Genomic DNA, 25,878 nt, shown 5'->3' with positions numbered 1-25,878 from the left:
CAGGTTTGAATGATAAATTATATGGTAACCCTATGAGCTGGGAGCAGTGCCTTTATGTGGCCCCCCCGCCTTCAGGGTCTGGTTCACAACCTGGCAGAACCAGAAAATCAGTGTGTCAGGAAACTCAGGCTGATTGAGGAGAGGAAGGGAGTTGATTCACACCAAGGAAATTCTAAGAAGACTGATGCTTAAATCAGAACACAAACTTCCTAACTTATGAAGAATGTAGCTGCCAAGGGAAGTAGAAACTAATGTTAGTTTGTGTGTTCTCACCCTTGAAGGGTGGTCTCCTTGGAAAGACAATGATCATAATCATAAGTCTGTGGGTGAGAGGAACCAGGCAATGGGTGTTTTCTGGAGAAGCTGCTAGAATTTGCAAGCCATGTTTCAGTACTTGGTACCCAAAGACAGCATACATTTGTCCTACTAACAGTTTTCCTTTATAACAATGAAAATGGCCTCAGTTCCCTTTCCAGAGAGATATTTGGAATAAGTATCAGCTAAAGGTAAAGAATAGGGATGTGTGATTCCAACCAACCTTCTGTTCTTTACTAATAATAACTGATAAGCTCTCTCACCCATTGGCAAGAACTGTCAGGGCTGATGTCAGTGGCAGACCATCCCCTGATGCCTGAGGTTCAGCCAGCAGCATCCTTCTCCACTGTCTCCTTGCTTGTAACATTGGAGGTTGCAGAGATCCAAAATATTCACCACCATCCCTGCACCACCCCAGTTCCTAGTAGATAATAGATACAATGGCCAGGAGAGGGTTAAAAGCAGCTTTATTAATGGATTGGAGAGCACAGCTGGGATCTGAGGCCTAAGCAAGGTTCCTTTCTTCTTCTCTGAAGTGACGGCTGCTGAGCCCACTGGGTGGGGCCCACCGAACTTACCCACCCAGTCACAGATGGATGCTGGAACATGGAGAGCCGAGTCTTGGCTGAGCTCACCACGGGCAGTTTCTGCTGGGTCTGTTTACTGCATGGAGACTGGAGGCCCAAATGCAGGTCCAAGAGAAAAGGAGAGAGGGAGAGAGAAAAGAAGCAGGAGGACAAGTAAGCAGAGACCTTCAGCACATTGTCTCCACCCTGTAGAGAATGGCCCAGAGGGACTCAAGCCCCATCAACCACAACCATCCCAGAAGTCACCCCAGGGGTGGAAGCCTCTCCCCAGTACTTTTTCTCCAGGGTGGGAATGTTGGTAGGAGAGTCTTCCTCTCTTTGGCTAAGGAGAAAATGTAGGAATAAAGCAAGAGTTTCCTCCAGGCGTGACATTGGGTCAGCAGTTCAATGAACTGCTCAATGAGTAAGTGACCAAGCGCCATTTTGTGTGAGCCTTTTGGGTCAACAGATGCTAACCCAAACAAAGGCACTGGCTTGAGATACTGGAGTCAGAACTATAGGTCCATAAGCTACCTCACATCTGAATGCTAATCACTGAATTCCTTTTCTTGCCTGTCATCTACAGCCTGTACTTCTAAGGACTCCTGCATAAGGCATGAGGCCACCATAGCTAAGGGCCAATTCTGCTTGACTTCTATTGTATTCCTACAATTAAGAGAACTCCCCCACCCCTTTTGTTTCACTCCAAGTAACACCTTTTGGTTTAACTATCAGGTATGGAGTTGTTAGCTTTGCGCCAAACCTAAGTAGAAGACCTGTCAAGGCTACGCTGGGCAGAGGGGAGGCTAGAAGTGGAATCATGACCAGCCTGACCAACATGGAGGAACCCCACCTCTACTGAAAATACAAAAAATTGGCTGGATGTGGCGGTGCATGCCTGTAATTCCAGCTACTTGGGAATCTGAGGCAGGAGAATCGCTCGAACCCGGGAGGAGGAGGTTGCAGTGAGCCGGGATCACGCCATTGCACTCCAGCCTAGGCAACAAGAGCAAAACTCCATCTCAAAACATAAAAATAAAAAATAAAAAGAAGTGGAATCATGAGATTCTTCCAGAGTGCATGAACAGATAGAGAAGTTTAATGGCAAGTGAAATAACAGAGTTGAGTCTCATGCAGCTCTCTCTGGCGCAGGAAGGCACCCTTTTCTGGTCAGTGGTGATAACATATGATTTTCTAGCACTCTGAAATCCATGCTCCTATCTGTCAGTCAGAATACCCCTCTTCTATTTTTTCTGTGCTTTTCTATTTCTCTGGTTAACTTAATATCATTAATTAGATCAAGGTTTCTTTTATGTTTGAGCACATTTTCAGTGCTAGTATTCCTGCTTTGGGCCTGGATGACTTCTGCAAAGGGTTAATCTAATCCACTACCTGGGATTTTTTTAATACTATCACCATTATATGTTGACCTCATTTCATGGTCTTAGAGGGAATCCTTTTATAGTTTCCAACAACCTGACTATACAATTTTACTTTAAATAAAACTGAATGATTGCAAAAAATTTTACCCCAGAGTATTTTTATTAGGGATTCCTGCCACCATATTAACATATAAAACAATCTGGATGTTGACATAGAAATGCAGATTTCACCATACAAAGGTAAGGCTCCAATCACAGTAACATGGCCCCCATATCTCTAGTATTTCAATGAAATAAACTCATTGTGAATTCACCCCGAGTTGTGTTTATAAATATTAGACAAACCACAAAATATATTCCAAATACATAACATTTTACAATATTTTTCAAGCACAGACAAATACATACTTTACCTACATTGTTTTCATGATCCAACTTGCATTAGCACTAAAGGCAAGATTGTGTGTGTATATGTATTTGCCATATAAGTGTGTGTGTATTATATATATTTATTTATATCCACAAATGTACACACAGTGGCATTTGTGAAAAATTTAACCCTTTCAGGCTGTGGGTTTTACCCACCATAGTATCTGACAGGGAAAAGAACCAATAATATGTCACAAATTCCTCAATTAGGGCAAAATAAGCACAATTATGCAAGAAAGGCATATATGTTGTGTCCACTCAAAGACACACATATATACAGATTCATATATAAACACATATACCGATAATATGGAATATACATATACTCACACACTTGCTTTAAACTCTGTATCTCACTCTATAATATACTGTCTATCTCCGGAAGCAGTCTTTTCCTCATTCAATTCAGGCAACTGGTGACTATCTTCTAACAAAACTTAAATGGATGTTTTTAAAAGGCTCTGATTCTATGCTGAGCAAATGGCATTTCAAGATTCCGGTTTAACTTTTGATGGCTGTTTAAATTCAGCAGACCCTATCCTGTCAAATTCTTCACTTAGAAACATTTCTATTCAACAATGAAGTTTCCACCTAAGAGAAAAGAGATGTTAGCTGGGAATGTTAAAATAATATATTTATTACTCCTTAATATAAATCTGCATGGTTGGATTACATGTGATATTTATCCTATCATATTTTTCAAGCATTTTACAATGGAAAATATATTATTTCCATAATTTAAAAAATATTATATAATATTATTTTGAAAGATTGAGGGCCAGATGATTTGTCATAGTCAGAACTTTAGAGAAAATTATATGACGCCTGATCAGAAGGGGACTTATTTTGTGCAGACTACACTGAAGTTGCCTGATGTCAGAAAGGATGACTTAGAAATCGTATGAGAAAAGAAGGAGAAAAACACAAATTTCAATTTCAAAGCTCGCCATCTGCAAGCTTCCAAAATAAACTGTTGAGGATTCCAATCACAGAAAATGTATTTCTAAATCAGTATCAAATTTCAGGTAGTAAACAATCTTTATTAAAAAGCAAAATAAATCACTGAAAGCATATAGGAAAGGAAACCCTTCAAACTTAATGGCAAATATACATTGTCATTTGCTCAACTGCAGGCTTCACGAACTGAGTTTCAAAACTTATTTCCAAAATTCAATGTCCAGTGAAACACTCAGAGCTCCACTGAGGGAGTGGAAATGGAATGCCCAATTTAGAAATCATGCTAATGATAGGGTTGGAGTGTCATTAGTTAGAGAGAGTGATTACAAGTGGGCCCTGTATCTTTGTACATTAAGGCAGTGGAATGTTTTCAATCCACGGAGAAGCTCTATGCTCCATGGCATAAGCTCTAGACTCTTACCTTTCTCCAACATAACACAGTATCAGTAGGTAGTCTGCATGGTAAGGCATCAGTACCTTGCTGATGGTACAATGCTCTAGTACCTTCCTTGATACCATTAAATTGTTGCATTAAATCCTCTCCATCGTGGATTTAATGGTATCAAGGAAGGTACTAGAGCATTGGTCCCCTCTACAGTCTGGTTAGGGTCATGTCACTACTTTACCCAGGCTGAATTCGTATGTTATCTCATGAGGCCTCTCCAGTTTCTCTATGGAAGTCAGATTTTAAAACAACTAGGAAAGGAAAGGAGTATAATGACTACCACGAAGGATGATCATGGACATGTATCAAAAAGCCATTCATTCTCTCTCTCTCACACACACACACATGCACACGCACACTCACATACAAACACACTTTTGAAGTTTCTTCTACAGAATCACAACAAATGGCATGAGGGATCAAAATATTTACCTTAAAGTTTCTCCACTTTTATTTAAATCCACTTAAACATGTTCATGTTAACTCGGACAGCGAGTGCACTGCTCTTCACATCATCGAACGTTGGCATCACCATCACTTTCATAAAATAGACCACTCGCCTGCCACCATTTGCCTGCCAGCCTCACCAGAACTCATTTTTGCCACTTTCCTTTTCTCCAGTTACTAATTGCCTTCACTCTTGGGTTAATGTACACTGATATGCAACTGACTAGCACATCTTTTACCTTTTCTCCTTTAAACTCTCACTTTCTTTTTAAAACATCTGCTTCTCCAGCCAAAATATATGGACAGAATACAAATGAAAATAACAAGTCCTCTTGTCCAAATACTTTGAAAAATGGACCACCCTATGTCCACTTGATGCTCTCAGTTTCTACATCCTCCAGTTCCATCCTCTGTTTTAGCAGCTTACTTACTATAGTGTCTTTCTACCCATTTTCTATCTCATATGCAGATCATAACAAATTATGGTATTGTTCAGCCAAAAATATTTTTAAAAACAAAGTAGCGCCAAAACATTAAAAAATTTCTGATATACCATTTGTGCATTAGTCTTACAATCTATACATGTAAATAACTCCAGGAGGCTTCTTTTTTTTTTTTTTTTTGCTAAAAATTTACCAAAATAGTTTGAACACATAAAAATATTTTTAAAAAAACAAAACCAAAAACCCAGCATAAATTTAGTTGTATAGGCATTGGTTAGAGGACACTGTTTTCACTAAGGATTATATTCAACAACTTTCTCTTGGGTTTTCACTAAAATTCTGATTCTGAACCTTATAGCTTATAATGGTGCCAACTATTAGAAACTGGAAAATCTAATTCAGTCCGATGTATCATGTATTATGATATAATAGATAAAGGGTACGTCTACAATATAATAAAAAATAAACATATTTTTGGTTATTTAAAGACCATCTTCTTAACCTGTAACTAAAATAACTGTATTTGATTTAAACGTATTTAAGTGTAGTGAATTATGGAAAGCGAACTTAAAGGTTTGAATAATCAATTATGAGTAAGGAACACCTGTTGACAGCCCCGTGACCCTTCAGAACCAGGCATTTGCTGAAAAAAAAAATCATTAGCATTGAATATAGCCCTTAGTCATGTGAGAGATTAACTTCATGAGCAACCCAGCATGTAGAGGATGAGGTGGACTTTCCCAGCCACCCACTCCTTGAGGGGACAGTAGTATTCATAGTGAAACTGCTCAAACTCTGGTGTCTGGCGGATTTCGCATAAGAAGGAGAGATCAATACCTGACTCCAAAAGGAGGAGGAGCAGGGGAAATACAAAGAGCAGCAGTCCCAGGCCCACCACAAGGAGCCTGGAAAAACTCTTGACCAGTGGGTTCACCCGAATATGGCCAGTCAGAATGTCATAGCTCCACGACAAAGCACGGCGAGCCTCCTTCAGCTCCTCTTCTTCAGCAATCAGAAAGGCGTTTTCATCCGCTTCCAGATCCTCAAATGAATCTGTGTCTTCTCTTTCCAACTCAAGCCTGGAAGGACAGTCAAAGAGCATGTCAATCTCATCGTCATCCACAGGAGTGGGGAGCAGGCTGGCACTTGGGTTGTACACTAGTTCAGAGATGGTTAAAGGTTCTTCTTTTATTTTATCTTCCTCTTCACTAGGGGGATCTTCATACTCCCGGGCTGCCTTCACTGGGGAGCTGGAGATCAAGGGAGCAGAAATGTTGTCCTCTTTAGGCAATGGAACACCTGTAAAGAGATATTTTTTTTTTCTAAATTTAAAATTTCAGATTTTCCCGCAAAAATCTGCAGGAAGAAACAGAAAAAAAAAAAAAAAAAAAAAAAACAACTAATGGGATTCAAGCAATCTATGAAATTATTCCGTGATATCCTAACTTTTAACAAAGTCCTATTATAGTAAAAGACCCTGTACCATAAATTCAAAGGTCAACATGCTAAACTTAAACTAACCAACACTTCTCAAAGGGTTGGCAATATTTACAACATTTAGGTGTGCAATTTTGATCTGCAAACCTCCAACTTTGGTCATGTTTGCTTGAATAAAATGACAATAAATCATGATTATAATTATGAGCAGTGATTTTTTTAGAGGTCAACACTATCACCCAATATAATATCACAGTAAAACCACAGAATGTGTCATTCAATGACAATCTCTTTATTTTTCTGATGTGTTGTTTTCTAGTCTTCATTCTAGACACAATTTTGTGTTCTAGTTTTATATATTTGCAATCATATTTTATACCCAAGCTTAAATCATGCTTCTTGCATTTAAATTTTTAACATAAACATTTTCTATGTTTAAACAAATTCCCACTGGTATTATTTATAAAAGATGACACATTTTTTATTTAGTTATGCAATAAATTAGTTGCCTATTGTCAAACATTTAGATCGCTTTGCAGTTGTAAAGAGAAAATGCTATAAGAGACATCCTTACATACAAAGCTTTTTTTCTCTTCTTGTTTTGGTTCATTTGCTATAGATAGATGCCAGAAGGGAAATTGCTTAATCAAAGGGTAAGAACTTTTTTTATGTTTATTGAGAGAGAGGTATTTATCAATGCCTCATTTTACTGATGGGAAATCAAGTTACCTATGGTCAGACCTAGGGCTAACTCTGCCAAATCTGAATCTTGGATTCATAGTGGGAAATAAAGTTAGCATCAAAGAAGTATCCTCCAGGATGGATCTACCATACAACCAAAATGGCAGCCAGGTGCATTTAGGGAACCATAAACCAGATTTTAACGAATCTGTTACGTGATTTTTCTCTCTTCAAGGTGTACAGGCATGACTTACTGGTTTTGTCATACAAAAATCAACAGATATTTCATGATAGCTCTAGTCTGATAGCACTGAGAAGTCCAAATAGAAAATACCATAAAAATACAAGAAATATACTAAAGGTCAACAAGCACATGACAGTATGCTCAACATCATTAATCATCAGGGAAATGCAAGTCAAAACTACAATAAGATGCCACCTTATGCCTACTCAAATGGCAACAATTTTTTTTTTAAACTGAAAATAACAAGTGTTGGTGAGGATGTGAAGACATTAGAACTCTGCATATTGCCAATAAAACTATAAATGGTTCTGGTCATTGTGGGAAAAAAACTGATAGTTCCCCAAAAAAATCAAACATAGAGTTACCAGTTGACCTGGCAATATCACTCCCAGGTACATACTCCAAAGAATTGAAAACAGGTACTCAGAATGCTGGGACCCAAGAGAGCCGATTAGAGGCAGCTGCAGTCTGCGGCACTCATGGAGACAAATAAATAGGGGCTAGTAAATGCAGCACCTTCAACTGAGATACCTAGTTTCTTGCGTTGGGACTGACTGGGCAAACAGCTCAACCCACAGAGAATAAAGAAAAGCAGAAGGCGGGGGGACGGCCCACCTGGAAGAGGCACAGAAGCAAAGATACCCACACCCCCAGCCAAGCGAAGTGGTGAGTGATTGTGTGACCCTGCCCAGGAAACCACACTTCTCCTTTAGATCTTCGCAACCTGCAGATCAGGAGATCCCCTTGTGAGCCCAGGCCACCAGGGCCTTGGGTCTGATACACAGAGCCGTGTGGAGTCTTGGCAGAGCAGCCACTCAGACACACACAGAGACCCAGGAGTTTTACATACTCCGGCCCAGGATCCCTGGCAAGGCAGGAAATCCTTCTGTACCTATCCCCAGGGAGGCAGTTGAATCCAGGGACCCAGGTGGCCTCATTCTGTGGGCCCCACTTCCACAGCACCTCACAAGTTAAGACCCACTGGCTTGGAATCCCAGCCAGCTAACAGCAGTATGTTGGAGTCTGTTTGAGATGGGTCCAAGTTCCTGGGGAAAAGGATGGCCACCATCTATGCAGCTTAGTCAACTCAGTTGCTCCAGCCTGCTGGCTGTGGAGAACAGAGACAGACCGAAAGAGGAAGGGTACCCCACAATGCAGCACAGCTGCCTTGTCAGACTGTGGCCAGAGAGCTTCCCTAAGTGGGACCCCAATCCATTTCTCCTCACTGGATAGGACTCCTTGTGGGGGCTTTACCCATTCCAGCCAGGGTTCTACAGAGTTTTGATTTCTCCCTGAGATGGAGCTCCCAGGGGAAGGGGCAGCCACCATTTCTGTGGTCTGGTCAACTCAGCTGTTCCAGCCTGCCTGCTCTGGAAATAGAGGCCGTCTTAATGAGAAAGGGTCCCCACCAATGCAGCACACATGTTCTACCAAAAAGCAGTCAGACTGCTTCTTTGAGTGGGTCTGTGATCCTAGTCCTCTGGACTGAGTGGGACCTCACAACAGGAGTCTCCAGCCACCTCCTACAGGTGCATGCAGGCCAGCAACAAGTCAGTACACCCCTGGGATGGAGCTTCCAGTGGAAGAAGCTGGCTGCCATCTTTGCTGTTTCATGGCCTTCACTGGTGATACCTACAGGGATAGAAGAAACTAAGGCAACTGGAGTCTGAAGCAGAGCCCCAGCAAACTGCAGCAGCCCTAGACTAGAGTGGCCTGACTGTTAAAAGAAAAACAAACAAGCAGAAAACAACAACATCAACAAAAAAGACCCCACAAAAACTTCATTCAAAGGTCAGCAATCACAAAGATCAAAGACAGATAAGCCTACGAAGATGAAAAGAATCAATGCAAAAACACTGAGAACTGAAAAAAACATAATGCCTCTTCTAATCCAAATGACAGCAATACCTCTCGAGCAAGGACACAAAACTAGGCTAAGGCTGAGATGGATGAATTGACAGAAGTAGGCTTCAGAAGGTGAGTAATAACGAACATCACTGAGCTAAAGGAGTATGTTCTAACCCAATGCAAAGAAGCTAAGAATCACGGTGATACAATACAGGGGCTGATAGCCAGAAGAGCCAGGTTAGAGAGGAACATAATGGAGCTGATGGAGCTGAAAAACATAACATGAGAACTTCACAATGAAATCACAAGTATCAATAGCAGAATAGACCAAGTCAAGAAAAGAATCTTAGAACTTGAAGACTATCTTTCTGAAATAAGACAGGCAGACAAGAGTAGGGTAAAAAGAATAAAAAATAATGAATAAAACCTCTGAGAAATATGCAATTATGTAAAGAGACTGAACCTATGCCTGATTCTGATTGAGGTACCTGAAAGATACAGGGAGAATGGAACCAAGTTAGAAAATATACTTCAGGATATCATCCAGGAGAACTTCTCCAACCCAGCGAGACCTGCCAACATTCAAACTCAGGAAATGAGGAGAACCCCAGTAAGTTACTCCACAAGAAGATCATCCCCAAGTCATATAATCATCAGATTCTCCAAGTTCAAAATGAAAGAAGAAATGTTAAGGGCAACCAGAGAGAAAGACCAGGTCACCTACAAAGGGAAACTCATCAGACTAACAGCTCAGCAGAAACCCTACAAGCAAGAAGAGACTGGGGCCAATATTCAACATTCTTAAAGAAAAGAACTTCCAACCCGGAATTTCATCTTTGGCCAAAGTAAGCTTAATAAGCGAAGGAAAAACAAGATTCTTTTCAGAAAACCAAATGCTGAGGGAATTTGTCACCACTGTACAAGCCTTGCAAGAGCTCTTGAAGGAAGTACGAAATATGGAAAGGAAAAACCATTTCCAGCCACTACAAAGACACACTGAACTACACAGACTGGTGACACTATGAATCAACCACATAAACAAGTCTGCAAAATAACCAACTAGCACCATGACAGGATCAAATTCACACATAACAATATTAACCTTAAATGTAAATGGACTAAATGCCCCAAGTAAAAGAAACTGAATGGCAAACTGGGTAAAAAGCCAAGACCCATCAGTATGCTGTCTTCAAGAGACCCATCTCATGTCCAAGACACACATAGGCTTAAAATAAAGGGATCAAGGAAAATGTACCAAGCAAATGGAAAACAGAAAAAAAGCAGGGGTTGCAATCCTAGATTCTGACAAAACAGCATTTTAAACCAACAAAGATCAAAAAAGACAAAGGAGGTCATTACATAATGATAAAGAGTTCAACAGGAAGAGCTAACTATCCTAAATATATATGCACCCAATACAGGAGCACCCAGATTCATAAAACAAGTGCTTAGAGACCTACAAAGAGACTTAGACTCCACACAATAATAGTGGGAGATTTTTAACACTCCATTGGCAATATTAGATAGATTGTGGAGACAGAAAATTAACAAAGATATTCAGGACCTGAACTCAGCTCCAGATCAAGTGGACATGGTAGATATCTACAGAACTCTCCACCTAAATTAAAAAGAAGATATATTCTCATTGCCACATGAGACTTACTCTAAAATTGATCACATAATTGGAAGTAAAACACTCCCCAAGAAATGCAAAAGAACTGAAATTATAACAGTCTGTCAGCCCACAGTGCAATCAAATTAAAACTCAAGATTAAGAAATACATTCAAAACCACACAACTACATGGAAATTGAACAATCCGTTACTGAAAGACTCTTGGGTAAATAATGAAATGAAGGCAGAAATCAAGAAGTTCTTTGAAACTAATGAGAACAAAGAGACAATGTACCAGAATCTCTGGGATACAGCTAAAACAGCATTAAGCAGAAAATTTACAATGCCCACATCAAAAAGCTAGAAAGATCTCAAGTTAACAGTGTAACAGCTCAACTAAAAGAACTAGAGAACCAAGAGCAAACAAACCCCAAAGCTAGCAGAAGACAAGAAATAACCAAGACCAGAGAAGAACTGAAGGAGAGGCACCCAAAAAAAAAAAAAAAAAAAAAAATTCAAAAAGTCAACAAATCTAGATGCTGAATTTTAGAAAAAAAATTAATAAACTAGATAGGCTGCTAGCTAGACTAATAAAGAAGAAAAAATAGAAGAGTCAAATAAACACAATCTGAAATGGTAAGGGGGATATCACCACTGACCCCACAGAAATACAAACCACCATCAGAAAATACATAGAACATAACTTAATTTGGGAAATCTGTGTTGATAAATCTCTGGTCCATTTCAACTCAAAACCCTCCAATGAGATTTACCAGGAAACTGTACATAGGAACATCAACTTCAATACATCCAAACCCAAACGCATCACCTCCCTCTCACCTCTTTCCCTCTTGCACCACTAACTATGTTGTAAATGGCACCATCTTTTCTTCAGTCTCTTGTATCAGCAACCCAAGGATTGGCCAAAACTACTTCTCACTCACTGCTGACATCTGTCATTAACTTCTGCAAACTCTGCCACCGTCTTCATTTTCAAAGCTATCCCTGCCTCTCCACTCTTACCACTTCTTAACTGGATGATAGCAATGGCTTCCTAACTGGTTTCCTTGATTTCAGTCCAGATCCTTGTAAGTTGTTTCCAGAATAATCATTTTTAAATGCCTAATTATTTACATCAATCCTCTTGTTAAAAGGTTTCCCATGTCTTTCAGATTAAATATTAAATTAAACTTTTTAGCCTAGTACAAAAAACTCTATCTACCACATATGCTACCTCCATGCCCATCTTTTGAGGGTTCCCATATGTGTCATGCTATGTCATGCCTCTGTGTCTTTGCACAGACTGTTACCTCTTCCTGGAGTGTCCTCTGCACCCGGATTGCTCTTACTCATCCTATAAGACCCTATGTGTTACATCCTCCAGGAAGGCTCTCCTATCCCCTACTCCCAGACTGAGATATATGCTAATTATCTGGTACTTTTCATGGTCGACTCCTTATGGCCCATTTCTCTCCAAATGATTAGTCTAAGCCAGTCATGGTAATTCCAGTCTCTTGGTCACATTTGGTTTTAAAATGGGCATATGGGCCAAACCTGAAAATAAAAATCAAAGGGGAGAAGAAGAGAGGTAGGGGGAGGGGGCCTGAGGGGATGGATTTTTGAGAAAGGTTTTTACTTCTAAGAAGATCATCCTGGAAAGGTACAGACTCCTTATCTCTTGACATTGTTGTAAGTGAAAGAAACAGCAGAAACTGGCAGCCGTCCTATGGTGCTGACAGCAACTGCATGAGGGGAAGCTTGGCTGACTGAGAAGAGCAGTGTAGAGATAAAATGAAACTGGTTCTCAACCATGGAATCCTCTCTGACTCTGGACTTGTCTTGGATAATAAATCACCTTATTTAAACCAGTGCTAATTAGAATTCCTCATTACTTGCTGATGATGGCATCCTAACTGATGCAGCTGTCATACCGTCTTGTGGATCTCTTTATCTTCACAGTCAGTCATTACACTGTGCTGCAGATTTATTATGGGTTTTTCCATTAAAATTTTATCTCCTGAAAGGCAGGGACTTGAAATATCTACTAGAAAATTGTAGAAATCACTACATGTCATGGCAAACATTTATAATAGCAAAATTTCGGAAGAATTCCCACCAAAGTCAGGAACGTTACAAAGAATTATCACCACACATCAGTACTGGCCCTAGATAATGCAATATGATGAAGACAAAAAATAAGAAGTGTAAATATTGGAAAGTAAGGCACAAAACTCTAGTTCCAGATAATAGAAAAATCTACATAGAAAAGACATGAAAAATGAAACAGGACAATAAATAAGAGTTTAAAAAGGTGTTGGAATGCAAGATCAACGTATTAAAGCAGGTGGTTTACTGCATACAACAGAGACAATAGAAAAAATGATAATGGAAAGTATCATTTGAAAGAGCCAAATGCACAAATGTAAATAGCCATATATATCCAGGAATATCCATAACAAGAAGTCTGAAAAACTTGTATGAGGACAATGTTAAAATATACCAAAGCAGTATAAAAGAAAATCTCAATAAATAGAAAAACATAATAATATTCCTGAATGGGGGGCCTTGATACATTGAAAATTCAGCTCTCCTCTCATTAATCTAAAATTTGATGCAATTTCAGTAGAAATCCCAACACACTTTCAAAAAAGACAAATGGTAAACGTATACATGAATAATCAAAAACTTCTGGATAATAAATCAGTGAGCACACCCAGACCACGGAATATTATTCAGTGCTAAGAAGTGCCATGAAAAGCTATAGAGGAACCTTACGTGCATATTATGAAGTGAAAGAAGCCAGTCTGAAAAGGCTGCATATTGTATGATTCCAACTAATTGACATTCTGAAAAAGGAAAATTACGAAGATCATAAAAAGACCAGTGGTTGCCAGGAATTAGGGGAAGAGAGAGATAAATAGGTGGAACACAGAACTTTCAGGGCAGTCAAACTATTATGTATGATACCATAGGGGTGGATACATGCCATTAAACATTTGTTCAAACCCACAGAATGTACAACACCAAGGTGAACCCTAATGCAAACTATCAGCTTTGGATAGTCATGACGTCTCAGTGCAGGCTCCTCAAGTGTAAAAACTGTACTTCTCTTGTTTGGGATGTTGATGATGGGGGAGGCTGAGCATATGTGAGGGAAACTCCCCATATGTGGAAAATTTCTGTGCCTTCCTTTTAATTTTACTGTGAACCTAAAAATCTCTCTAAAAGTATAACTTCCTTTAAAAAAAACCAATGCAGGGGAAACTTGACCTACCTGATATTAAAACTATACTGTATAGTAATGGAGCAGGAATAATAAAAGATATAATTCAGAAATATACTCTTTAATATAATGGGAAATTTGTTTATGAAAAAGTTTTGCAAAAAGTTGCTAACCAATTGTTGACAGGGGAAAGGTATATCCCTATACCGTGTCATGCACATGTAGGCAAAAGGTTCAACTAAAAAAAAAAAGGTAAAGAAGGTAAAAGGTTCAACTAAAAAAAAAAAAAAAATAGATACTACGTGAAATTGCCAATTTTGAAGGTCATAAGCAGTTATTATCAGCAATTTCATATAGTTCAAGTAAATGCATTAATTACGAAGAATAAAAACAGGAAACACTTTTTTAATCTTGGCATGCAGAAAACTAACAAGAAAAAAGAAACCTAAAATATACAAAAAGTAAATAGTCTGCACACATAGAAGTTCTCTGTGCATATAAAAAGTGCCTGTGTTGCCCCGGCACGGTGGCCCATCCCTGTAATCCCAGCACTATGGGAGGCCGAGACGGGCAGATCACGAGGTCAGGAGATCGAGACCATCCTGGCTAACACAGTGAAACCCTGTCTCTACTAAAAATACAAAAAATTAGGCGATTGTGGTGGCGGGCACCTATAATCCCAGCTGCTTGGGAGGCTGAGGCAGGAGAATGGCATGAACCCGGGAGGCAGAACTTGCAGCGAGTGGAGGTCGCGCCACTGCACTCCAGCAGGGGCCACAGAGCGCGACTCTGTCTCAAAAAAAAAAAAAAAAAAAAAATGCCTGTGTCATAAAGTTAACATTAAGTAAAAGTTGAAAGCCAAGAACCAATTAGGAGAAAAAACATTAATATTTGTAAAATATAAAGGATTCATACTCAGATTAAAAAAGAAACACTACAATCTATAAGGAAAGGACAGAAACACAACAGAAATGTACTAAGTAAATAAATAGGCAATTCTCAGAAGAAGAAAATAGACAATTATTTGAAAAGATCCTCCTCTTCACTGATAAAAAGGGATATGCAAATTAAAACAATGAAATCTCATTTTCCTTTCAACCATTTTGCAAAACTTTTAAGAAACTGGCCATATCAGGGTGAGTGATTACGTGGGGGAATAGACAAGCTCATACTCACCTTGTTAATATTTGCTTTTAGAGGATAATTTGCCCATTTCCATTAAAAGTTACAATTTGTATATCCTTCAACCCAACAATTACACTTTGAAGCATCTATTAAAGAGAAATGCCTCTGTATACATATGCATTGCAGTACCATCTGTTACAGCCAAAAGATGAGACATAACCATTTCCAACGATAATTTGGTAATTAAATAACTGAGTTATTATATCTTTAAATTACCTAATATTATCCAGCCATTTCTAAAAAGGATGTATATTAATATGTATGGATATGGAAAGTCCTTCAAGTCATACGATAAAGTAAGAAAGCTAATTCTGCAATACTGTATCTTGAACAATCCCATTTGTAAAAAAAAAAAATCCTATATCCCACGTGGCAATATTCATAGATCAACTATTGGGAGTATTAACGGAAAGCATCTATATATTTGTTCTTTTAAAAAATCTTTTCTAACAAGAACACATCATGTATTACTTATGTCATTATACAAATATAATCAATTTCATCCCAATTCACTTAGAAGTCAGTTCCACACATGTGCATGAGATATAGCCAACTGCAGATGTTTCCCAGGGTGTACTTTGTTTTAATCAATTGGTAAAAACCACATGTACACATACAGCCACAGCTTTTTTCTTGCTGTAAGCTCTAACTTTTTAAGTTCCTATTTCCCTCAAGGACCATACAATAACAACATACATTTACAATGAAAAGGAAATTGGCAGAAGGTCAGTTCCAATTCTTTGACTGATATTTTGAGTAAAACTATGCCTTGAGGATAAAGTGGCACTCTGCCTCACCCCAGCAAGCAAGCAGATGTGAGATCTGCCCTTTCAACAATGAAAGGAGGGGGAGCGTGTTGTGATCATCCATTCTGCCTTCTCCCTCATCTTCTCACGTTACGGAACAATTTGGAGGTACACACCACCACTGCCTCCCTCTGCCTTGACTCACTGCTGACTAGGGGGTAATTTGTATTTACGACAACTTTGTATCATTTTTCTTGAACAAGGCAACACACCCTCCTGTTTCCCCTTTGCACTGGCTTGCTCACCCTCCTTCCCACTTATCTCTGCTTTTCTCCCTTCCTCCCTCTCTTCTCACCCTTATCAAAAATCTCTGACACCAAATTCACCCTGGGCTTCTCTCCACCAGCAGTGAGCAGGAAGCTGGAAGCCCACACACTTCAGGCACAGGATGACAGCCCAGGGCACCACACATACCAGCGTTCCGAGCTGTGACCTTGGAGCCGAGTCTCAGCAGACGAACAAACACGTTACTGTTGCAGTGGTTCACCATGTGCAACTGGAGGCTTCGTCGAGTCTGGATCTTGACCAAGCATTTTGCCATACTGGTTATTCCAATCCCCTTGGTCTCCTCAGCCTGTCATGGCCCAGGGCAGCCTTTCCCTAATGGTCCATTCTGTTTTAAAGGACCTAGGCAGGACCCACTGAATGAATCAAATGTCAGGTTCCTAATGCGGCCAACAGAAATAACTCATGAGGGATCAGCATTGGGAGGGGAGGAGGGAGGGACGCTATTTTTAAACTCTCCACTCACCCCTCTAACAAACAATGAAAGATTATGCATCATCCCTACTCCAGCCTTTCTAAACCATCCGGACCAAAACAGAGGACCCTGTCCAAATGCCTCATAGTTTCCTAAGAATCGAATGCCCCCAAAAGATAAGATGCCAACTGGATAATTCCATAATGGAGAAATCACCCACCTTTTCTTCTAAAAATTGCTCCTTCAGCCTTTATTATATTCTAGAGCAGTACTGTCCAATAAAATTATAACACAAGCCACTTCAAAGAGGGAAATAAAGCATTTAAAAAGCAAAATAAATGTATTACAATTAATTTTAATAATGTGTCTTATTTGAAATCGAGATATACAAATAGTATTTCAACATGTTATGATGTCAACATTTATTAATAATCAACTCTTTTATTAATAAAGAGTTTGCATTCTTTTTTGGGACTAAGCCTTTGGACACACTAAGTGTGTTGCACACTGCACATGTATAGCACATCTCAATTCGAACCAGCCCCATCTCAAGTGTTCAGTAGCTACATACGGCTGCCGTCGTGGTCAGCTCAGCTCTTTTCAAAGTGCTGAATTCCTCACATGCCTTATCTCCATCTCATAACAATGCTAATATTTTCCTCACTTTACAGATAAGGAAACAACTTAGAGAGAGTAACTGACCTGACCACAATCACGAAGTTAGTAGGTGGCAAAGCCATGATTTGAATCTAGGCTTCCAATTAATATCGGCTGACTAAAGTTTGTGTTTTAAATGCAGGTACCACGCAACCACTACATCCTGACTCTTAGCACTTTGAAAGTCCTGCACTCGTACATCTAAGGTATAAAATGTGCTTGCATCCCAGGGGAAGTGCTCAGGGATGCAAACTGTTTTCATTTGTTTAAAGACATGCTGTATTTGAAAAAATTTCAACGGATTAGTAACTGCCCCCTCATTCATCTTAAAGTTATATTTCTTCGCTCTTACATTTTTCTCCTCATCTTTTTCATGAAAAGGATGAGAAGAAAAAATATTCCTCACACAATTTCAACACACCTGCACACATTCTTCTACTTCAAATATCTGTCACCAAAAGATGATTTTCTAATAATCCTCTATGAAACAAAGGTTTATTCAGAGCAGGAATTGAAACTCCATGTTGTTACGCATCAATATAAAATTGATTTAGCATTTCTGGAAAGAAAATTAGCAAAATATATGGAGTTTTATAGCTGTGGTATTCTTTGAACCAGAAATTCCACTTTTAAGAATTAACCCTGAGAAAACAATCAGAAATGTTGACAAAAATCTTTAGACAAAGATGTTCATCAGAGTATCATTTATGATAGCCAAAAATGTTTTTTAAGTCAATCTATATTTCCAGTGGGAAAATGGTTAAATACATATGATGAAATATTGCACAGACATTAAAATTCATGTTTAGAAGAATTTAATGATGTGAGAAAATGCTTGCAATATGCTACTCAATGAAAAAAGCATCTTTAAATAAACAGTGTGGTGTCGACTGTGTAAAACTGCACACGGGAAAAAAGTAAGACCAGACAGTAAATCTCAGAAGGGAAAACGGGTGCTGCCAGCCGTGCACTGCAGTCTGAGGTGGGGCAGGCCATTTCCAGGGACCTCAGTGGGCCTCCCACTCCCCTCTCCTGGGTGAGCAGCTTCCAGTGTGGCACAGGAGTTCCTACACTCACAGGAGTTAGTTAATTTTCAACCCTGAAGCTTAAAAGGAAAATATCCCTAAAAGGTCTCAAAATCTTCAATCCTTTGCAATCCCGCCTGATGATATGATTCTGAGCAGAATCCCCAGGTATAAAACAGATAGACTGATGCAAAGGTGGGAACCAGGAGTAGTACCTATTACACCTCCCTCACTAGTCTCCAACAGTGGTCCTTGAAGAGCTACTAAAAATCTTCAGGACACTGAAGAACAAATCTGAACATCACTGTTGGTGATAAATTGCTACTTTGCAGTAACACATGATGAATTTCATAGATTAATGGGGGCTCATTTGCATGGCAGTAGACCAGGGTTCAACACTGAGGAAATCTCCCTTTGGCCAGTCTGGAAGGAATATAGATAAATCTTTATGTTTATCATCATGTTAAAACAACATATGACCTGACAGCTCACTTGAAACAAACAGACCTTCCAAAAGGTTTTTCCAAAAAAGACTTTCCAAAAACAAAAGAGAAAACAAGTAAAAAACCTGAAACAAAACTATCACCATACTTTATTTCTGTTCTTTTCTATCAGGACAGTCATTCTCCATAATTCTCAAGCTTAACATCTCACCATTGTTTCAAATGCCTCCTTTCTGCCTTTCATTTTAAAAGTATTATTAACTTTGGGAGGTCGAGGTTGGCAGATCACTTGAGGTCAGGAGTTCAAAACCAGCCTGGCCAACATGGTGAAACCCCATCTCTACTAAAGATACAAAAATATCAGCGGGCGTGGTGGTGGGCACATGTAATCCCAGGTACTCGGGAGGCTGAGGCAGGAGAATCACATAAACCTGGGAGGCGGAGGTTGCAGCGAGTCAAGATCGCACTACTGCACTCTAGTCTGGGAGACGGAGTGAGACTTCCGTCTCAAAAAACAAACAAAAGTATTATTACTATTTTAACTATCGCCCGTCATAATATTTAACATTTCACATGTTTTTCACTCTTCTCTCTCTTAAACCTGCTCTCACTCTCTATGCTTCTTTTCAGAGATCATAAGTAGATTCCTTTACTCTTGTTCTTTATGGATCTTCTCCTTTCATGGAGAAAGATAAGCTAGCAAGACAAGCATTCTATATTGTCTCAGCCATTTCTCTCTACCTTGTCTGATTCTGCCCACAGGGGTGGCTACCTTTCAAGAGGAACAAGAAAAGAGAGCGGGGAATATGGAACCAAGCCAAAGATTCTGCAGGATCCTGCACAGTGAGCATTGTTCTGGTTCGGGCCACTGTGCTCCACTGAACAGTATCAGTAGCACAACATTTGGATGCCCTTGAATACTGTTCCTGTTTCAATTCATTTGTTTGTTTGAGAATTGGTAATGCATGTCTGGGCAGTGACAAGAGGCCAAAGAAAGCAGAAGATGTGAATCGATTTTCCATAATGACTTGTCAGAAACACTGCTTCCTAAGTCAGCCTGAAACCAAAGGAGTAGAACGGCGTTCAGTGATAAGAACTGTTCACGGGCCTGAATTCCATGGCTGCTCCTGCACAAACCACCTGACATAGATCTGGGGAAAGGCGACAATCTTGCCTCTACTTTGTGAGTGGCTGGAAGTTACTGGATAACTTGGAGTCCTGGTGCTTTGACTGTAAAATGGAGACAACAACTCCTCTCATGGTTGTTATGACAAGGAAATGAGAGACACCTATCGGGTGCCTCACATAGAGCTGGTTCCTGTGAACCAGAACCTAGTAAGTAATTTTAGAAGGCAAGATTTAAAGCACAGACTCTGGAGCAGTTCTTGGGTTCCAATCCTGGCTGCATCGTTTATCATCTCTGAGCCTCAGTTTCCACATCTGTCACAAGAGCTTTCATTTTACAGACGTAAAAGCAGGTATACCTCCACGGGTGGTTGTGAGGATTAATCAAGTTAATACACATGGCATTCTGAGATCAGTGCCTTGCACGGCAAATTACTCAATAAATGTTAGCAATTTTTTTTCAACACATGGTCATTTTTTTGTTGTTTCTTTTAAATGCTCAAGAGGAAGACCGTGAGGATTTCAAATCGCCTGAATTCTCTTCCTTCTGTCAACCATATGTCTTAACATACTATTACGAGTTGCTCCTCTCCAATAATAGCAGTATTGTGAGGAGTTAACCTGGTCATGCCTATTACCTTGGGAAACCTACAGAAGCCTGCTGAACACAATTTTCTATCTGCAAAATAGTGAGGATACCGGGTGCTTACATGACTGGGTTCCTGACATGGAATAGGCATTTAATAAATACTAACTATAATTATATCATCATCAATATCATGCAATTTATCTACATCAGTAACTAACAGACTTGACAAGTATAGTGGAGTCAGTCGTTAGTTAAAATAGTTTTAGAGATTCACTGAAATTGTAGCTAACTGCTAACTCCAAGTGGAAAGATAATAAAATATTATTACATTCATTAAATGTTCTTTGTAATCAGGTTAGACATTAAATATCCATTATAAAGAGTCCTTGGGACTAACAGATACCTCACAGGACTTTTTAAAGATTGTATGAATTTAATAAAATATATAAACAATAATTTTAATAATATAGTTGTGATAGGAGGGGTATATAGTAAAAAGAATGGGAAGCTGTTTCCAACATCACTGAGAGACAGGACCACATGGCCAGGTAATCAACCATCTGTATAATTTAATTTCCTTGTTTGGAAAGTGAGACAACAGTATCTGTTCTATCCAATTCAAAGAAATGGTCATGAATATCAAATTATGGTAACTTACATGAAAAAAACCCTGGAAACGCATAAGATGCTTTGGCATATTGGACACTGTTCCTCTTACGATTTCCCCTATCAGACTGAACGTTTCCTGCCTGTAAGCTGAGATCACTGGTCTCTGGGGCCCAGCATCACCTTGTAGAGTTAGGGGAAAGGTCAATAAAAATCCTCTGGAGAATACAGTTGCAGACAGAGTATAGTTCAAGCAGCACAGCTGGGCTCTCTTCATCACCACTGTTCTCAGTCACTCTAAGACCTCCTCACCATGAGTTACTTCCTTGTATTTTCCTGACTGTCCAACTTATTTATAAACGGGAAAGAGCACATCATGCAAAGCAGTCAGTTAACTTAGGTAAGGAAAGTCAAAAAGCATGCTTGTGACTCAAGACAGTTACTCTTGTTAAGTCACTTGCTCCTATGTTATAAAAAATGCATACAGTTCCTCACCCCCTCCAAGAAATTGACTGTGAGATTTATGCACAAATGTCTAAAATCATCATATTCTGCTCCAATAGGATAACATTTAAATGTATTTTAAAATAAAATTAGAGCAAAAAATACAAAAAAAGTCACTTGGTTTTGTTGTTGTTGTTGTTGTTGTGTTGTGTTGTGTTTGTTTTTGAGATGGGGTCTTGCTCTGTCACCCAGGCTGGAGTCCAGTGGCCCATCCATAGCTCACTGCAGCCTCGACCTCCTGGGCTTCAAAGTGATCCTCCTGCCTCAGTCTGCCAAGCAACTAGGACTACAAGTACACACCATCACATTTGGATAATTTTTTTAAATTTTTTATAGAGACAGTTTCTCACTAGGTTTCCCAAGCTGGTCTTGAACTCTTAGCCTCAGGGATCTTCCCACCTCAGCCTCCAAAAGCACTAAGGATTACAGGCATGAGCCATCACGCGTGGCACATTTGTTCTTTTTAAATGATATAAAAAGCCTGATGCATTATAAATATGCATAGTACTTATTATGAGTTTTCAGTGGAAGCAAATTAGAACTCTGGATTTTGTGTTTTACTCCACAACTCAGGACTTATATTTAATCTTAGGTCTTCAGGTCAGGACCAGAAGAGTCAGCTAGATTGAGTCCTCTCCCTTCAGTCATCTGTCTCTTATTGAGCAGTCCCCAAGGGCAGGGCACCACTTAGGCTGGACATTTAAACCGATAGTTAGAAAGAGGTGTTTTAAGCACCCTGAGGAAGAAATAAACAGAGGAGAAAACTATTAATGCCACATCATGTCAAGAGCCAAGAAATATGTCATAAAGGAGGAGCCACATGAGAAATCAGTATCAATTTACTTGGTGCAGCAAGGAAAAGAAAAAAGAATAGCCAGAGGGAACCAGCACGAGAAGGAAGGAATTGGCACAGACAGGAGGTGCTGGAAGGAGAAGCTTTGTCTGAGAGAGAAGGATTAGAGGGTCCAGGCGAGACAAAAGGCCTTCGAGGGAACTAAGGCTGGAGAGGAGGGTGGAGGCCAGTGTGTGAGGAACCATTGGCCCCACTGTATGGGATTGGACTCTCCATGCAGTCAACTGGCAGGTTCCAGAAACTACTTCCAGCAAAGACTGTGGCAAGAGTTCAGGGGATGGGCTACAGGGAGATCAAGAAGAAAGATGTTGCAATGTTCCAAGAAAGACAAGAAGAGGGGATAGCAGGGCACAGGTGGTTAGGACTTCTTCTGAGATGGAATTCACAGGACTCTGGTGGCTGAGTAGACATGGAGTGTGGGGAAGGGTAACAAGGCAAGGGTGGCTTCCAGGCCTCTGGTTGGGACAGCTGTGTACACAGTGATGTCATCAACCAAGTCAGCAGGAGCAGGTTTGAGACTGGGTTTTGAAGATAGAAGAAGTCATGAGTGGAGTTGTAAACACATTAAGCTTGATGCGTTAAATGTGAACTGTTATGTGCCCTCCAGGTGGAGATGTCCAATAAGCAGCTGAAAGCACAGAGCAGTAGCATGGGACCCAGCTGGAGGTCAGGATCACGGAGAGGGGGTCAGAATCACTTTACTCTGTGAAAACACTACGCCTGGGATTCTGACTTCCTTCTCTCCATTTCTCTGCCTTGTCTCTCTCTAAATACAAATGAAGAACAAAAATCATATTTTGAAATACTGATCAATGAGCTTCTCCATCCACCTGTGCTTACAAAATTTCTGAAGGCCTTCTAATGATCCCCAGCCTAGGCAGCAAAACTAGCCCACCCAAAAATAAAACAGTGACCATGAATAGCAGATCAAGTCATTGCTCCAAGGCAGAAAGATCTCCTCCCTGACCTACAGATGGGACAAAATAATCTGAAGGGAAAAGTGAAGAAGCTACAAGTAGAGGAGATGGTGAGGTAAGGGACCCCCAACCTCTAAGGATCAAGCACCATATACTGTGAACATCATTACGCAACAAGCAACCCATAGATTGTGCAGCAAGATAATTGTCCATCTCCTCTCTGATTTACCTACTATAAGAAACACCCTTATACTCAACAGCCCATGGTACACCAAACTCTGATGAATAAAACTAGGGCCTGAATACCTATGGTTTACTCCAACTATAGGGGTGGGAGTAACACGAAGGGAAACCTTCCATAGCTGTCCATGGATGAAACCAGCTGAAAGCTCCCATAGAGACCAGACAGGGAATTTCACAACTATAATGCATTCTTCAGAAACATGCATGAGGAATTCTCCTGTAGTATAATTTAAACTATCTCAGCTTTGCACAGTGGCAGTATTGTAGCCAATGAGGTTTACCTGAGGTGCAATTATTGGCTAATTAAACTATCTCACTGACCAAGGCTACCTATAACTCAGATTCTTCCATCCATAAAAACAAAGTGTTTTTTCCTTTATCTTGGTTGAACCTAGGGCTTAAGAGTTCCCTGATGTTCCATGATTTGGATACATCGAGGCAATCTATTGATGGTGAAGTTTTACCAGATGCCAGTGTGGTCTCCCAAGGTTTCCTGGAGAATAAATGGATGACAACACTGAACTTACTGGCTCCAATTAGAACACCCTCTTTTGGTTTCTGTGTAATACTCTCAAGCAAGAGTCTACTTCCTTTGTCTCCATACAGGATGAATTTGTTTCTCTATCACTTTTGCTTTATTATTTCATTAATTCCAGACATAAGTCACAATTAAAGATAAAACATTTTTCTCTGAGTAAAGGAAATTACATTATATTACATAAATAAATGAAGCTTTAATTTTGTTCTCCATTTCTCAACAGCTCTGCAGATGGTATTAATAAACAGGGCATCTGTGTCTCCCTGTGGAAAAATCCAGGCTCTTCTGGAACTGTAGGCTCCTTGTGTTGCTGCCATGTAATCAAGAAGCTAGAGGTAGCAGAACCCGATCCTTCCACCCGACTCCCTAGCCAAGGGCATCTCTCCCTTGCATCTAGCTGTGACTCAAAAAGAGAAGAGCAAATGGTCACTACATGCAAAACAAGTTGCCAACCACTGTAAGTTTTGTCTTTCAAATTATCAAATATATATATATCTGATATATATATATATCTGATATATATATATATGCCCAGGCTACAGTGCAATGGTGTGATCTCAGCTCACTGCAACCTCCACTTCCCAGGTTCAAGCGATTCTCATGCCTCAACCTCTCAAGTAGCTGGGATTACAGGCACCCGCCACCATGCCCGGCTAATTTTTGTATTTTCAGTAGAGATGGGCTTTCACCATGTTAGTCAAGCTGGTCTTGAACTCCTGACCTCAGCTGACCCGCCCAAAAGTGCTGGGATTACAGATGTGAGTCACCGCACCCGGCCAAATTATCAAACATTTTTTAAAAGTGTTATATCCAGTTTTTGCAGGGCTACAATGAGAGATATTGTCATATACAGTTTGGTGAGATATGTGGAGGATAGATGGTAAGAAATATTTTTGTATATTTATGTGGTAGAATATTATATGTCTATTGAATATAAAATTATAGAAGAATATTTAATGTCATGGGAAATATTCATGTTATCTTGTGAAGTGAAAAAGCAGATTATAAAATAGCATCTCCATTATATTTTTGTTAAAACTATAAAAATTGTCGATAATATATAGACGGATTCTACACATTTATAACAGTTTGAGTATCAGGTGGTTTTAAAATTTTATTTGTGTTTTTGTACTTTCCAAATTTTCTACAGTGACTATGGTATTTTTTTTAAGAGACGGAGTCTCACTCTGATGCCCAGGCTAAAGTGTAGTGGTGTGATCATGGCTCACTGTAGCCTCAAATTCCCAGGCCCAAGTGATCCTTCCACCTCAGCCTCTTGAGTAGCTGGGCCTACAGGCACCTGCCATTACCCTTGGCAATTTTATTTTAGGTAGAGACAGAGTTTTGCCATGCTGCCCAGGCTGGTCTCAAACTCCTGAACTCAAGTAATCACTCCTGCCTCGGCCTCCCAAAGTGCTAGGAGTATAGGCATGAGCCATCACCTTGGCCTAGTGTTGCTTTTGAGTTCACACTAAAAAACAAAACAAAAAAGCATGCTTGGCTTCTGGCAAACCCTAATCCCAGGAGAATATTCTACTGGTATGCTTTATTTTATATAAATAAGTGTTGTCCTGGTTGCATTTAGAATCCATCCATTCATTCATTCATTTGTTCCTTAATTCAGCAAATATTAGTTTAGCTCTTACTTTGTGCCAGA

At 39.7% G+C, this 25,878-nt stretch overlaps 1 protein-coding gene and 1 pseudogene across 4 annotated transcripts in view; one reads left to right on the top strand and one right to left on the bottom strand.

The window, feature by feature from the left end:
• Positions 1-765: 765 nt before the first annotated feature.
• Positions 766-25,878, bottom strand: part of LOC105498745 (FERM domain containing 3) — a 294,366-nt gene continuing 269,253 nt past the window's right edge. For 2 of the 4 annotated variants that reach the window (XM_011771039.2, XM_011771044.3), the window contains one exon: positions 1,026-6,283. In XM_011771039.2, coding sequence (XP_011769341.2) covers positions 5,685-6,283 — 599 coding nt within the window. In that variant the 3' untranslated portion in view covers positions 1,026-5,684. Of the gene's footprint in view, positions 990-1,024; positions 6,284-25,878 lie in introns of those variants that run through there. The other 2 variants (XM_011771041.2, XM_071077625.1) reach the window with 2 other exon arrangements.
• LOC139358345 (U4 spliceosomal RNA) lies at positions 23,925-24,005 on the top strand (annotated as a pseudogene).

Source organism: Macaca nemestrina, chromosome 14 (assembly GCF_043159975.1).
Source record: "Macaca nemestrina isolate mMacNem1 chromosome 14, mMacNem.hap1, whole genome shotgun sequence".
NCBI classification, from domain to species: domain Eukaryota; kingdom Metazoa; phylum Chordata; class Mammalia; order Primates; family Cercopithecidae; genus Macaca; species Macaca nemestrina.
The sequence above is the reverse complement of the archived record's forward strand: the minus strand, read 5'-3'. Positions and strand labels throughout refer to the sequence as shown.